General features: G+C 38.7%; 3 protein-coding genes across 3 annotated transcripts; 2 read left to right on the top strand and 1 right to left on the bottom strand.

Moving 5' to 3' along the window:
• Positions 1–2234: 2234 nt before the first annotated feature.
• LOC110715382 (protein MAIN-LIKE 1-like) lies at positions 2235–6093 on the top strand. The gene is made up of 3 exons (XM_021893958.1): positions 2235–2583; positions 3561–5270; positions 5437–6093. Exons 2-3 carry the CDS (start codon positions 3726–3728, stop codon positions 5557–5559), a joined length of 1668 nt encoding a protein of 555 aa, XP_021749650.1. The 5' UTR covers positions 2235–2583; positions 3561–3725; the 3' UTR covers positions 5560–6093.
• On the bottom strand, positions 5765–9237 carry LOC110715885 (PKS-NRPS hybrid synthetase CHGG_01239-like). Its single transcript, XM_021894508.1, has 4 exons — positions 9190–9237; positions 7165–8455; positions 6454–7074; positions 5765–6379 (listed from the first exon to the last, which is right to left on the bottom strand). The coding sequence occupies exons 1-4, from the start codon at positions 9235–9237 to the stop codon at positions 5766–5768; spliced, it is 2574 nt and encodes an 857-aa protein (XP_021750200.1). The 3' UTR covers position 5765.
• A 475-nt stretch (positions 9238–9712) lies between these two features.
• Positions 9713–12231, top strand: LOC110715878 (protein FAR1-RELATED SEQUENCE 5-like). Its single transcript, XM_021894501.1, has 2 exons — positions 9713–9721; positions 11032–12231. The coding sequence occupies exons 1-2, from the start codon at positions 9713–9715 to the stop codon at positions 12229–12231; spliced, it is 1209 nt and encodes a 402-aa protein (XP_021750193.1).
• Positions 12232–12708: the final 477 nt, after the last annotated feature.

Here is a 12708-nt window from a genome sequence, read left to right as displayed (position 1 = left end):
AATGGCGCCTAATTATCTCGTACTTAATGCTAAATAAAAAGATAAAGATGAATTTAGACGAAATTCCAGAAAAGGAATCTGCCATGCCACGGTAGGCTCTATTGTGTCACGGTAAAATGTGTTGTATCCCGGAAATTTACGCCGTGACGCGGCAATTTCTAGGGTTTATTCCTTCCGTGACACTTCGTTACTAGGGTTCCGGAGGTCACCCCTCTCATTTCCTCTATAAATATGAGGCTGATATCATAGTTTCGGGGCACCAACACTCATTCTCATTTCTCTTTCTCTCATTCTAAGCCTTAAACCTATTCTCCTAATTTTACTATTCCTTCCCTAAGCACTTCTCGGAGTCCATACAACACCCGAAGTTTCATACTTAAACCAAGGCGTGAAAGGCAGAACCGATTGAGGGTTTGGACCAAATCAACTCTATTTTCCTTTAATCTTATTTATTATTCTTTGAAGTTACTAACGTTTTTATTCATGATGTAGCAATTTAAAGAAGCTTGGAACGTGAGTAATTAATTCACTTAATTACTCTTATTGTTATTCTTATTGTTAGTATCGTGATTAGGTTTATTATAAAGCTTTGATTTGACTAATGTTATTATGGTTAAATTGCTTCCAATATTATTGCCTTTTCTATTATATTTGTTGATCACCATATTGCATGTTAAAGGGAATGTGTAATTGAAAATCACGCTTAATAAGATAATTTGGATGACCGGTTTAGGATCCTTTTTAATATTGTTAATCAAGTGATCACTAATATTTTAGGATTAAATGTTGCATTAACATTCACCTAATTTAGCATAATATTAGTTTGGAGAAAATTGAATCTTTGTTTAAATGCCTTTGAGATTGCAGGAATCACTTTTCACCATAAGAATCGAGTAGAGGCTAATACGGGCGAATGTGACTCCATAACTCACTTCGTACCATCATCCCGATCCTCCTTTCGTGGTTCCGAACCATATAAAGTTAGTAATCTCATGGATTATGAATGGGGTGTATCCATCTACAAATTCCTCCTGTCCTAAATCCGGGGCCACCCCACCTAGACCATCTCCAAATTCCATGTCCTCTAACTGATGTAACTTCTCAAATGAATTCTGAACCTTTAATCCATTATCAGAGGTTCCTTTATCCTTTGCTCCACTTTTCTACTTCTTACTTCCAGCAATCTCCCATTCCTTCTCAGGAGTAGGAACAAGTTTCTGCTGGTTCTGATTTGCTTTAGGTCTCCACTCCTTCCTGACTTGACCACATGCATCTTCACTGTGACCCATCTTATTACACACTCTACGGGTAACAGGTTTCCATTCAAAAACAACTTTCTGCCTGAACAAAATTCCATTCTCAGACAAAAATTCAATCACATCAGGAAAATCACCATTAATTTTAACTTCTACCAAATATCGAGCATATAGCAATTTCTCTTTCAACTGGGTCGCAGAATCAGGTTTAATCGGTTTTCCTACTACAGCTACAATCTTCTCCAAACAATTCTTACCCCAACACTTCAAAGGCAAATCAGGTAAGTGAATCCATACAGGTACCTTAGTAAATTCAGCAGTACTAAGTTCCATTCCATCCTCCCATTGTTTCAGAAAAACAGGGTGATTATCAAACAACACATTTGACGTATTGAGCGCTTTCTCTTTGGATTCAACATTCAGAAATCGAATCAGAAACACCCCTTTCTTCAACGCAATCACTTTATCAATGTTTTTCACCCCCCACAATCGCTTACAAAAACCCGAAATTGTACCCCAAAAAGGATTAGCCCCAATTACATAACCAATAATTCCCAAATTACAATACGCAATGTCATACGAAACATCATCAACTAACAATTGCAGTAATGGAGAATTAGCCTCCTTAAACGAATTCGAAGCACGTACCTCAATTGCTCTATTTCCAGCATCCTCTGTTTCTGGGTTTGCAGCACGACTCTCTTTGGATTTCATCACATTCAACCATTCTGACAGCTTCGACTTCATCCTAGACCCATGAATCAATTCTTGAATCTATTGCTCTGGAGTTAAGATCAAATCATCCAAATTGTCAGAATTCCAAAATCGGGTGGAGGAATACTCGCAACTCCTTGAGAATTAGCCTTCGATCTCGCACTACTAGCTTGCGCTTCTTTCAGACCATCATCAATTTGCTTTCGAACCTCACTTCCCTCCCCTTTGATCGGTTCCTTCCTAGATTTTTTATGGGTGTTGTTAAACGTCGTTCGTATTTTACTAGGTGACGTTCACATTTTTTACATGAATTTCCTAAATTGCCCTCCGTATATAAATACTCGATAAAGTAAGTTAGGGCTTTACGAGACATTTCCCATCTCACAAAATCACTCTTTGACACTTTCTCTCTCTAAAACCTTCCAAAAAATCTGAAATTTTGAAAAAAAAAAAATCAGAAATTTTTTTTTTAAAAAAAAAAACCAAAATAGTTGAAGGCTACTCAAACACAAGCAAATCTTGCAATCAAACGTTGAATCCGACAATGGCAGACCGACGGAGAATTAGGCTGACGTTTGGTGGTCGTGGTGGCGGCGTTAGCGGCGGCGAGCCGGTGAGTTTTTTTTTTGTTTTAAATTTTTGAATTTTGAAAAAAAAAAATTTCTGGACAAGGGGACTTCCGCCCAGAAATTCCGGAAGTCCAGGGGAACTTCCGGAAATTTCAGGCGGAAGTGGGGTTTCCGCCTGAAATTTCCGGAAGTTCCCCTGGACTTCCGGATTTTCTGGGCGAAAGTCCAGTTTTCAGGTTTTTTTTTTATTTTTCTGTTATTCCCCCCCCCTTTTTTTTTTTTTTTTTCTGTTTTTCCCCCTTTTTTTTTGGTTTTTGTGTTTTTCTGTTTTTCCACCTTTTTTTTTTGTTTTCTGTTTTTCCTTTGTTTTGTAATTTATGTTTTTCTTATTTTTTCTTTTTGTCCTCGATTTTGTTGATTTGGTGCATGTTTTAATTTGAAAATATTTGTGTCCTTCATTTTTTTTTTTAATTTTTTTTTGAAGTAATTTGTGTCCTTCATTTGTGGCATTAAAATAATTTTTTTCTTGATTTAGTTTTGCAATAGTTATTGATATGTAATTTTTGTTGATTTAGTTTTACAATAATTATAGTTTTACAATAATTATAGTTTAGCATTAAAGTAAGTTTGTTGTTGCTATGTATTGTTATTGTTATGTAAATTTGGTTTGGTTTGTATTGGTTTTTGTTGTTGTTGTTGTTATGTATTATGGTTGTTTACTTAAATTGTTGTTATTGTAATTGTTTTTTTTTATTGGGTTGTCGTTGTTGCGTTTAAATTTTGGCAGTTTTGTGGTTAATTATAGTTTTGATTTGGTCTGTTATTGTGTTGAAATTATTTGTAGTGTGTTAGTGTGTTGTTATTGTTAGTGTATTAGTATTGTAAGAATAATATTATTGTTATTATTTGTAATGTTGTTATTATTGTTTATTTGATTTGATTTATTATAGTTTTGATTTGATTTTTTTTTTACTATGAATTATGATTGAAATATGATTTCGTACTTATTTTTTTAATGCAGATTGAGGGTTCTGGTCCTCGTCATGCAAGATCAAGACGTTTGAATGTGTCTGTTAGGAGGGAGTTAGGTGGTGCAGGACCTTCACATGCACCGTTTCAGCATGAGCAGTAGTATGGGACTGCTGGTGCTTGGTCGGGGGAGCACCAGTCACAGGGTAGCGCCCCCATGTATTCGTCTACTGGAGTGCCTTCATCAGATGAGGATGAGGATGAAGATCGAGGAAGTCAATCTACTGGAGATGCACAGTACGACCCTCAGGATTACCGTACTGTGTATAGGGGTGACCATGGGAGATATGTTAGCAGTAGTGAACCAGGTCAAGCTTCTACCAGCTCGTCAGAGTCATGGGTGGTGCAGGAGCCGATGCCAGGTGGGCCTGAGGATGGTACCGTTATTCCGAGTTTTGGGGGTCACGTGTCTGCCTACATATGGGGTGGGCAGGAGCGAAACGTGCTGCGGTGTTTGAGCAGGACACAGTTGTGTTCTGAATTGGGTAACTGGCGCGCTCGTCTTCCGCCGGAGCACCTGGAACCGATTGATGGCACTGGTCTATCTCATTTACCCGGGATCATGTTCCGGCGATTTGACTGGCCCTTAATTTCTGCTTTTGTTGAGAGATGGCAGCCAGACACGAACACGTTTCACATGCCTTTTGGGGAGATCACGATCATGCTGCATGATGTGTATCATATTCTAGGGCTTCGTGTCGACGGTTCCATGGTTTCCACTACTCCTAGCACGGACGTTTTACGGGACGCGTGCTCGGTTACCTTGGATATGACTGAGGAAGAGCTGAATGAGAAGTGCGGTACCAAAACCGTATGGCAGGGTAGTGGGGTCCTGACTGAGAGGATAGTGGAGTCGACCTTGGAGGCGCAGAGGCCCTTCAGTTTCCATTACAGGGCGTACCTGTGGTTAGTACTCGGCGGTTGTTTGTTTTTGGACAAGAGTGGAAACCGTACTCATCCTTCCTTCCTCAACGAGCTGTTTGTTGAGGATGTTCAGATTAGTGAGTACTCCTGGGGTTCTACTGTGCTAGCATACATGTACCGGCAATTGGGTACAGCATCACGAAAAGATGCTGATTCTATCGCTGGCTGCCTTATGCTTCTGCAGGCGTGGATCTACGAGTACTTTCCGTGTTTCCGGCCTCAGCAGGGGACCTTGACCAGAGAGCTTGCTATTCCTCGTGCGTCCGCCTGGGATGTTGGATCGGGGTGCCCTAACAAGAGCATGGAGCGCCTTCTCGCTTTTCGGGCTAGGTTGGATCATTTGACTGACAATGAAGTTAACTGGCTACCATACGGAGTTGATCCAGCACTACGCGTGCCTGCTACTCTTTTCATTGGCTGCATCCAGTATCGTAGCATTATTGAGCCATACATGCCTGATCGAGTGGTTCGGCAACTTGGATACGTCCAGGGCATTCCACTAGCCATTATCAGGCCTGAGAAGGCTAAGAGACCGACGAACTTGAAGATGTATCGGGTTGACTTTCCGCCAGAGATGACATCTGTGATGTGGACTCGGTTTGTCCCTGGTATGTCTTTTAGTGTCGTGGTAGGTGCCCTCAGCAGACTTGGTGGTGGTGCTCCTACAGTCGGTCCTGGTTACATGCAGTGGCTGTACCGATTTTCTCATCCACGTGTTTCTCCAGTTGCGTCATCACATGAGAGTCGCACACTGCCAGAGAGAACTAACACGGATTACGTAAGTAGTTGTATTTTTTGGTATAATTTAATAAGTTGCTATTTTAATATGTTGTTTATAATATGTTGTTTTTAAAATCCGATTTTTTTAATATGTTGTTTTTAATATGTTGTTTTTTTTAAAAAAAACTTGTGATTTATTTAATATGTTGTTTTTTTAATTGAAGTGGATGGGTCGGTCTATGGAGGTCATCAACAGGACCCTGGAGGAGTATCCGAGCCTATCGCGTGATACAAGAGCAATGGCTGAGGCGCTACGAGCTGATTGGAGGGCGATGATGGGGTTGTGAACTTCCTGTTTTTTTTTTTTTTTTTTTTTTTTTTTTTTATTTCCCTTGTACGCATTTCTTTTATGTACTATTTATTCGTCACGTACTTTAAGTATTGAACAACTGTTTTGGTGGTTTTGTAAATATTTTGTTTAATTAAGTTCAATTCGTTGCAAATTACATAACGACAACTGTTTAACATAAATGAAAGTACAACAACATGTTCACTATCTAATTAAGGCATCCCACATGTTCCTTCTAGCTTCGTAACGCTGATCCCAACCGTCAACACTTGGGCCGTGGTGCTCAATCCACCAACCTGCAACCGGGGGAAGTGGCGAATCAGGTGCAAGTTCAATACAAATAAAATGTGAGGCCCCAACTGTAGCGATGACAAACTCTCGCTCCGGTGCTGTGACCCCCCTTCTTGCCCGCAACGGCAATATCGTGAGGCATGGGTAGTAGCAAGTTGGTGTTTGGCCTACACCAAGAATAATAACCGCTGCGTTGAACCAAGTCGCAATAGGAAATAAATCTTGTATTGCAACCATCCAATGACGGGAATCAACCGCCCCACCGTTCCATCGAATACGCTGCACATTGATCTCAAGTCTTCCAAGCCCATAAATCCTCTCATATAGGGCTCGATAACCGAGGACCTCATTCGCTATTGTCTCTCGAGCGTCATACCATTGGCCTTGATCACCGAAGAAGAACTCGGCCACACAACGAAACCCACAGTTCCCATCGCCAATGACATCCTTCCATCCTGTGATGTAAGGCAACATCGGCCCTGGAAGCATGTGTCGATAACGGCTTTGGCTAATGTCGTTTACATCTCCTGCACAAATGTAGGTTTCAGTTAATAGTTTAGTGAACGCTGATTTATGTGAAAAACACAACACTCAATCGTACCTGTTTGTCGTGCGCCGCGTTCAGTGTGTTGGCGGTTTACATGTTCAAAATAAGAACGATCACGTCTTGTATCATTGTTTCTTGGTCGACCACGAACCCGGTGGTTTACAGCAGGCTCTCTGAGATCGGAATGATCCGGATGCAGCTCCTCTTCAATGATGCGAGACACGTTTCGAAGAACAGCAGGATCGCTATCAAACACCTCCTCCATCAGAGAACGAAAATGTGCGGCATCCTCGGTCAAGTCATTGCCAGGCACCGTCCCACCATCTCCAGAACCAATAACCAAGGTCCTCCAAAACGGGTGAATTTGCTTTATGTACAATCTTGTCCCAGCAGCTAGCGAATCATGTATCTGGCATGCACAGGGCAACCCGTGGGTCACACGCATTGCACATCCACATCGTTCGTGCACTTGATAACTCAGCTCCCTCATCCTCCTTGTCTCCTCATCGAGAACCTTCAAACAATGCTGAGACACCTTCCCGTTTATACGTGACAGTGGCAACTGTCGGTACTTTTGACCTATCTTCGACCTAGAAGCCTCCAAACCATTACGAATTGCGATGATTTGATTACCAATGTGGCTATGAACTCGAGCCCATACGGTATCTAAAGAACCTGCACATTACAAAGAAAAACCGTTATGATTTGTAACTCAAATTCCTAAAATAAAGTACATACATGAAGTTCAATAATCTTACACCAAACCTGTCGAGGAATCAAACCACATCTTCACGGCCGAATGTTGGCTCTCAACTCTACAAGTGCTGGTGTTGCCATAATGTAGAACTTGGTTTGTCCAAAATGTCACGAACTTCGTTTTATGACAAAGCCATGTGTTCTCTACATATTGTATCACTGCTGGAAAACTTGCCCACTTATCTTTCATGTTTTCTACAGCGGCCTCATAATCTTCCTTGGTTGCAGCGTCCATGATACGTTTCCATTTTCCGTTTTTGAAAGACGCACCAATTTTCTTGCTTTTGAACATAGCAGTGACCCGAGCCTCCACATCTTTGTTAATGTGCCATCGACAAAGTAAGTGCGAGGTTCCTGGAAACACTTCCCTCAATGCAGCACATAGCCCAAGCTCACGGTCTGTCAAGAAAACCGACGGCTCCTTATTATACCCAATCACGTCTCTCAACCTCTGCAAAACCCATCGATAGCTTGCCGTGCTCTCGTTGCGCATGAACACATAAGCGACGAGAAAATTCTGATTTGTCGGTGTCACGCTAACTATCTCAAAGAACGGCATCCCGTATCGGTTAGTCTTGTAAGTGGAATCCATACCGATCACATAGGGGTACGTCCGTAGGATGTCTACCATGACTGGATGCGCCATAAAAGCGTGCTGTAAAACGCCTTCATCATCGGACATGACCCAGTAAACATACTGACTCTGTCTCGCCAAATGTAGAAATTGCTGAACAACTCCTCTCCCATCAGACATCTCTTCTCTGAAGTCATTCCGGCAGTTGTAGATGTGTCTGATGTTTGGATGATCATCAGGAAATTGCTCCGCAATAGTCGCCATGATGTTACGCGGTGCAACCTTAGACTTCGTCATGTCACGCACAACCTGCTTCGCATTCGGGCTCAACCCACTAATTTTACGATGACCCTCTGGATACGCAATCATTGGATGGTTGTGGGTCCCAGTTACATCATCTTTCGCCCGGATAAACCAAGTATTGGTGACGAACTCGTAACATATCTTGATGTAGAAAGGACAACCAATGCCCTTGGTTTTGGTGTCCTTCCGAATTGCGTTCTCAAGATCTCTCGGCTTACTCCTGCGTCCCCGGTCACATCTTAAATATCGAACTGGTCGACCATCCCTCTGTTTGTTGAAAGACGATTTCACCAAAATAAATCCCAGATTTATTGCAACAGCATCCGCCCATGTAACTGCATCGTCAAACGTTAGAAAAACCGTGTCTGTCACAAAATGTGCACTGTAATTCACAACGTCACTGTCGTCTTCAACCTCCGAATCCTATCAAAATAACAATACAAACAAATAAAACACGCAAGGATTACAATTTTAAATTTAACAATAATAATAACAATAATAATACAAATAATCATAATAATAATAAAAATAACAATAATAATATTAATAGTATTAATAGTAATAATAATAATAATAATAATAATAATAATAATAATAATAACAATAACAATAATAATACTAATGATAATAATAATAACAATAATAATACTAATGATAATAATAATAACAATAACAATAATAATACTAATAATAATAACAACAATAACTACGTAACATTAACAAATAATAACTTATATAATAATAATACCAACAATAGTAATAATAATAGTAGTAATAATATTAATAATAATCATAATCATAACAGAAATTTACAAAATTAACAAAACTAATATTAATAACCATAATAATAATAATAATAATAATAATAATAATAATAATAATAATAATAATAATAACAATAACAATAACAATTACGTAAAAAAAACAAAAAAAAAGGACATCCGCTTGTTTTTTTCCGGAAATCTGGGGGAGATCCGCCCAAAATTTCCGGATGTCCCTAATTACATCCGGAAATTTCATCCGGATGTGTACATCCGCCTGAAATTTCCGGATGTTATTGGGGACATCCGGAAATTTTGGGCGGATCTCCCCCAGATTTCCGGAAAAATCAAGCGGATGTCCTATTTACAAAAAAAAAAAAATTCCGAAATACTTACAGATTCTTCCGTCGAACCCTCCGGCGTGTGACCGTTGTCATCGTCCATCGTAAAACATCACTCCGTACACTTTCCTTTTCTGGCCCGGGATTTTAAAATTCCTCGGGATTACCGTACAATGGTGGAATCGGGATTTTTTAATGCTCGGGATTTTTTTAACACAAGTGGTGGGCTCGGTAATGTTTTTAATGTTGTCGGTAACTAAATTTACCCATGGTGGACCCTTAAATAGATAAAATACCCACAAGGGCAAAAATGTCATTTCAATTAAAAATGTGAACGTCACCCAGTAATTTGCGAACGACGAATAGCAGTTCAATTTTTTTTCGCCATGGCAGAAAAAGAAAGAGTTTAGAGAGAGAAAGTCTTAGCTAGAGAGAGAAAAGTTCTCAGCTTAGTTTTATAATTTTTTGGGCTTTTTTATATATTAACCCTCTTAATTTCATTTTTCTATGTTGTGCCCCTCTATATAGCACTTTTCACATTATAATCCGCAAAGTAAATTTAGTTTACAAATTCTTAAATGGACCTGGTTCACACAAATTTATTGTGGATCACTAATATTAGAGATATTATGATTGTTTTATTAATAAAAAAAAAATTCACTACATTAAAATAAAGGTTATTATGTTGAAATAAAAGCGATCATGACATTATAAAAGCTATAAGAGGATAATTTTTTGGGATGTAAACATAAATAACGTTAAAAGTCACACAAGTTTTAATAAAGGTTACTATGTTAAAAAATAAGGATAATATGTTAAAATTACGGTCACTACGTTTCAAATAACGTTAATTCTGCGTGTACATAGATCTCAGGTCCACAATAATATTATTGTAGACCAGGTCCACACAAGAATTTCTAGGTTTAGTTTCCATACAGGAACCTTGTCGTTAACAAATTCAATTAGCGGGGCCCACTTTCCACTAATTAATATTGTGAATTGCTATTCTTTGCTCCCAATTTACAAGGCGCCACTCCCATTTTAATATGAAGTTACATTTTGCCCTTGTCTTTATTTGGGCTATATAAGGCTCCACCACTTTGTCACAAAGATTCTCGAGCATTTTAATATTATTCCCGAGCACTTTGACCCACCACTTGCTTTAAAAAATTCCCGAGCCCACCACCAAAAATCAAAATTTTTTCAAAAAAAAATTATCAAGGTTCAGCAACGGGTTTTGGACGATGAACGACGACAACGATCGTACACCGGAGGCATAGTCGGAAGAATCTGTAAGTCGTAGAATTTTTTTTTTTTTTTCTGAAAATAGGACTTCCGCCCAGAACATCCGGATTGGTGAGCATAAATTGGGTTGCGCAAAAAATGTGGTTTGTAATTGTTATTAATTTTTATTATTATTATTATTATTATTATTATTGATATTGTTATTGTTATTATTAGTTATTTTTGTTAATATTAGTTTATGTTAATGTTAGTTAATATTAGTTAATGTTAGTGTTAGTTAATATTAGTTAATGTTGTGATATTAGTTAATATTAGTGTTAGATGATGTTAGTTAATATTAGTTAATGTTAGTGTTAGTTAATATTAGTTAATGTTGTGATATTAGTTAATATTAGTGTTAGATGATGTTAGTTAATATTAGTTAATATTGGTTAATGTTATGATATTGGTTAATGTTGTGATAATATTGTGATATTATTATTATTATTATTATTATTATTATTATTTTTATTATTATTATTATTATTATTATTATTGTTATTATTATTATTGTTGTTGTTGTTGTTGTTGTTGTTTTATGAATATTGTTATTAATATTATAATTAAAATACTAATATTGGAGTGTTTTGTGTGTTTTCTTTTATTTTTATAGGATTCGGAGTTTGAAGACGGCCGTGACGGTGTGAATTATAGTGCGAATTTTGTCATAGACACGTTTTTTCCAACGTTTGATGATGCAGTTAAATGGGCGGATGCTGTTGCCATAAATCTGGGATTTATTTTGGTTAAATCGTCTTACAACAAAACCAGAGATGGTCAACCGTATCGATATTTGAGATGTGATCGGGGACGAAAGAGCAAGCCAAGAGATCTTGAGAACGCAATTCGGAAGGGCATAAAAACCAAAGTCAATGGATGTCCTTTCTACATCAAGATATATTATGAGTTCATCACCAATAGTTGGAAGATCCGAGCAAAAAATGATGCAACTGGGACCCATAACCATCCAATGATTGTGTATCAGGAGGGTCATCGTAAAATTAGTGGCTTGAGCCCGGATGCGAAGAAGGTTGTGCGTCACATGACAAAGTCAAAGGTTGCACCGCGTAACATCATGGCGACTATTGCAGAGCAATTTCCTGATGATCATCCAAACATCAGACATATTTATAATTGCCGGAATGACTTGAGAACGGAGATGTCTGATGGGAGAGGAGTTGTTCAGCAATTTCTTCATTTTGCGAGACAGAGTCAGTATATTTACTGGGTCATGTCTGATGATCTTGACGTTCTACAGCATGCGTTTATGGTGCACCCAATCACGGTAAACATACTACGCACGTACCCACATGTGATCGGTATGGATTCTACTTACAAGACCAACCGATACGGGATGTCATTCTTTGAGATAGTTGGTGTGACACCGACAAATCAAAATTTCCTCATCGGTTATGTATTCATGCGCAACGAGTGCACGGCAAGCTATCGGTGGGTTTTGCAGAGATTAAGAGAGTTGATTGGGCATGATAAGGAACCCTCGGTATTTTTGACAGACCGTGAGCTTGGTTTCTGTGCGGCATTGAGAGAAGTGTTTCCAGGGACGTCGCATTTACTTTGTCGATGGCACATTAACAAAGATGTGGAGGCTCGGGTCACTGATATGTTCAAAAACAAGAGGATCGGTGTAAGTTTCAAAAACGACAAATGGAAACGCATCATGGATGCTGCAACCGAGGCGGATTATAATGCTGCTGTAGATACAATGAAAGCTCGGTGGGCAAGTTATCCGGTAGTGATTAGTTATGTTGAGAGAACATGGCTTTGTCATAAAACGAAATTTCATCCGTATTGATCTTGCAGAAAATTCACCTCTTTCCCCGATTGCAGGATGGTGGACCGAGCACCACGAGCCAAGTGTTGACGGATGGGATCAGCGATATGAAGTTAGAAGGAACATGTGGGATGCATTGATTAGGCAGTGAACTCATTTATGTACTTTGACTTAGGTTGAAAAGTTGTAGCTACGTAATATAAATCAATAAAAGTAATTAAACAAAGTTTCAACAAAACCAAATATTAAATAAGTCTCCAGTTCTTAAATTACATGCTGAATAAAAAGTAGTGTAAAACAATGACTATCAGCTAATATAAAACTAAAAGACAAGTAATTCACAACCCCATCATCGCATTCCAGTCAAATATCACCTGCTCAGTCATTGCCCTTGTTTCACGCGACATGCTGGGATACTCATCCAGTGCTCTTCGGTGAATCTCCATGGACCGACCCATCCACTGCATATAAGAGAACAACATATTAATTATAGAAATT

Source organism: Chenopodium quinoa, unplaced genomic scaffold, assembly GCF_001683475.1.
Source record: "Chenopodium quinoa cultivar QQ74 unplaced genomic scaffold, ASM168347v1, whole genome shotgun sequence".
NCBI lineage: Eukaryota > Viridiplantae > Streptophyta > Magnoliopsida > Caryophyllales > Amaranthaceae > Chenopodium > Chenopodium quinoa.
Note: the sequence above shows the minus strand (reverse complement) of the source record. Positions and strands in the feature narration are given on the sequence as shown.